The sequence below is a fragment of the Microchirus variegatus genome, assembly GCF_963457635.1.
Source record: "Microchirus variegatus genome assembly, chromosome: 10".
Taxonomy (NCBI): Eukaryota; Metazoa; Chordata; class Actinopteri; order Pleuronectiformes; family Soleidae; genus Microchirus; species Microchirus variegatus.
Window position 1 is genome coordinate 10,718,031 of NC_139811.1, and position 2,705 is coordinate 10,720,735.

Genomic DNA, 2,705 nt, shown 5'->3' on the forward strand with positions numbered 1-2,705 from the left:
TTCAGAGCTCCGTATATAATAATAATAATAGACATGAGCGTCGATGAAAGTCATTAATAAACGTCACCTGTGTTTCTGTAAACGTCCCGCAGTCATGTGGCTTTGTGGCTTTCGTGAAATTCTCCTAATAATAGGAGTTCAAAAGAAGCGAGGATAAGAAAAAAAAAACTCAAAGAAACGCACGGGGACGCGATCTGAGTTTAGTTTCACTTTCGGTTCCGTTTAAGAGAAACAGTCCGTCTGCGGCGAAACGCTGTTCGAGGAAGAAGCTCCTCCTCCTCCTCCTCCTCCTCCTCCTCTGAGCTTCGCTTAAAAGTCAACTGTTTACCTTTCCTCCAACACTCTCTCTGTGTCACACACGGTCTCAGCATGTTCGTGTAGTCTCATAGACTGACTGTAAATCAGACTAACGTTTCCTCCGGACTGCGACACCGCGGATTATCCTCGTGCTGCACGGACTAACACACACACACACACACACACTCACGGACGGATCTTTAAAAAACGCCGCTGTTGTTGCAACAAAACGGTAAGAATTTACTCTATTATCTTTTTTTTCTCTCTCCAAAATGGCTGATTCATGGATGCATCATTTATTGCAGTTTTGCTTCAGGTCAAAAAAAATGTTGAATGTGCATTCGTTGCCCAATTCAAGGCCCAGTGCAGATTAGAGTCTCTCAGTGTTCATATAATCCCTGCTTTGATGTCATCACAAAGTCAGTCAAGTGTCACATGAACAGTGTCTGAACTCGACAATAATGTGGTTGAAAAAACACCAAAACAACCAAACACACTAGTTAATCCTTACCAGGTCTTTTTGGGGGAGTCATAACATCTAGTTAAATTTAGATTTAAACCAACTTGTATCGTTAAAGGAGGATTGTGCTGCCATCATATCCTTTACATGCAATCTGGTGCAACTATTTCTATCTTTAAATCATTAAGAATATATTTATATCCGTCTATTTATATTTAAGGGATTGTCTTTATTCTATTTAAGTAAAATATGCTTCTAAAAGTTTGATTAAAACCTGACTGTTGAGTTATTGTTGCACAAGTCATTGAGAAAACTACAGCTGTAAGGCCGTGTGTGTGTGTGTGTGTTGATAGCATACAGTAATCACGCTGTGGCTGACTCGTTGTATTCTGGCCAAACCGCAGATTCCAGTCATAACAAATGAAGTACTATTCACTGAAAGTAATTATGCAAAATTATGCGCACGCACTCGCAGATTACGACAGTGAAAGAACATTTAAAATGTAGAATATCGGGGGGGAACCTGTTGAATGATGATCGTATTCCCGGATGATAATCTTTCAATCTTCCTCTCTGCTGCTCTCAGGATGACATAAGGTGGTCAGAGATGGGAGAGGGTTTGGGGCCACTCTCCCCTGTAGGATGGTAGCCGACAGCACAGTGGAAGGTCATGACAAAACACCCTTGTCCGGCTCATCATCATCATCATCATCGTCGTCGGCGTCATCATCTTCATCAGCGTCATCATCATCCTCCTCCTCCTCCTCCTTCTCCTCATCGTCGTCCTGGTCTTCGTCGCTGTCGTCGCTCCGCGCGGACACCGAGCCGCCGCAGCCTCAGGCTTCTCCCGAGCCGAGTCCGAGACTGGTGGCGTCCGCGCACCGGACTCACTTCCCGACGTTCACGTGCAAGGAGGACTGCAAAATCATCACCGACACCGCGGCCAAGCTCGAGCGCTGCGGCTTCTACTGGGGCCCCCTGGGAGTAGAGGATGCTCACCGCATGCTGCGCGACGCACCGCTGGGCAGCTTCCTCATCCGCGACAGTCGGCAGAAAGACGTCTTCTTCACGCTGTCCTACCACGCCAAGAGCGGCCCGGTCAGCGTGCGCATCGACTACAAGCAGCAGAAGTTCTCGTTGGCGGGCAACGCGCGCTCCTTCCCGACGCTCTTCGCCCTGCTGGAGTATTACAACTCGCCCAAAAAGAGCCTCAGCGTCCCGTACAGGAAATGGAAGCCGACGCTGCAGGAGCTGTGCCGGAAGCGCGTCATGGAGCTGTGCAGCGGCGGCAGCAAGGTGTCGGAGCTGCCGATCACTCACGTCGTCCACGGCTTCCTCTTGGATTTCCCTTACAAACTATGAGCGGCTCCTAACAGTACCGTTTCCGATTTCAAGAAGTTCCCTGGAGCTGTCGCTTAAACCTGTCCACGACGTGATGAAGGGCAAGACTGCAGACGCGTCGCTCCATCACAAAAGCTGCAAAGCGAGACGTTTCCGCAGGCGAGCAGAGGCGGCCTTCAGGCGGACATGGTCCGTACACGAAATTTCACCTCACATTACCTCGAGTGATTCCTCTTGCACATGGACACGCCACCGTTTGAACGCGGCGAGGCGCGAACCGTTGGAAAAAGTTGCATTAAGTGAAAATCTAGCACGCAATAGAGTTTTTGCACATTTGTGGCCACCTACGTATTTAAAAGTGGACCGCGGGAAGAGGACGTTAAGAGTCAAAGAGTGGACGTTAAGGCGCGTTCGGAGGTCACGGTTGAATCCGTCACCGGCCGCGGTCCCAGCAGGATTCCTATTTGTAGCAGATTATAAATACTCTAATGTCGTTGGACGTTTACATCCCAGCACATGAATGTTTTTGGCGGGCACCGATGGCTCAGGAAACCCACTGTGATATCGTTATCGTACTGTACGTCGAGGCGCGCGTCGCCTCGTGCTC

General features: G+C 48.9%; 1 protein-coding gene across 1 annotated transcript; it reads left to right on the forward strand.

Moving 5' to 3' along the window:
• Window positions 1–402: 402 nt before the first annotated feature.
• On the forward strand, window positions 403–2,641 carry socs1a (suppressor of cytokine signaling 1a). Its single transcript, XM_083896994.1, has 2 exons — window positions 403–529; window positions 1,344–2,641. Exon 2 carries the CDS (start codon window positions 1,400–1,402, stop codon window positions 2,117–2,119), a length of 720 nt encoding a protein of 239 aa, XP_083753120.1. The 5' UTR covers window positions 403–529; window positions 1,344–1,399; the 3' UTR covers window positions 2,120–2,641.
• Window positions 2,642–2,705: the final 64 nt, after the last annotated feature.

What these genes read in the sequence shown, in the direction of transcription:
- socs1a (XM_083896994.1), top strand. Translation starts at nt 1,400, where the DNA reads ATGGTAGCCGACAGCACAGTGGAAGGTCATGACAAAACACCCTTGTCC.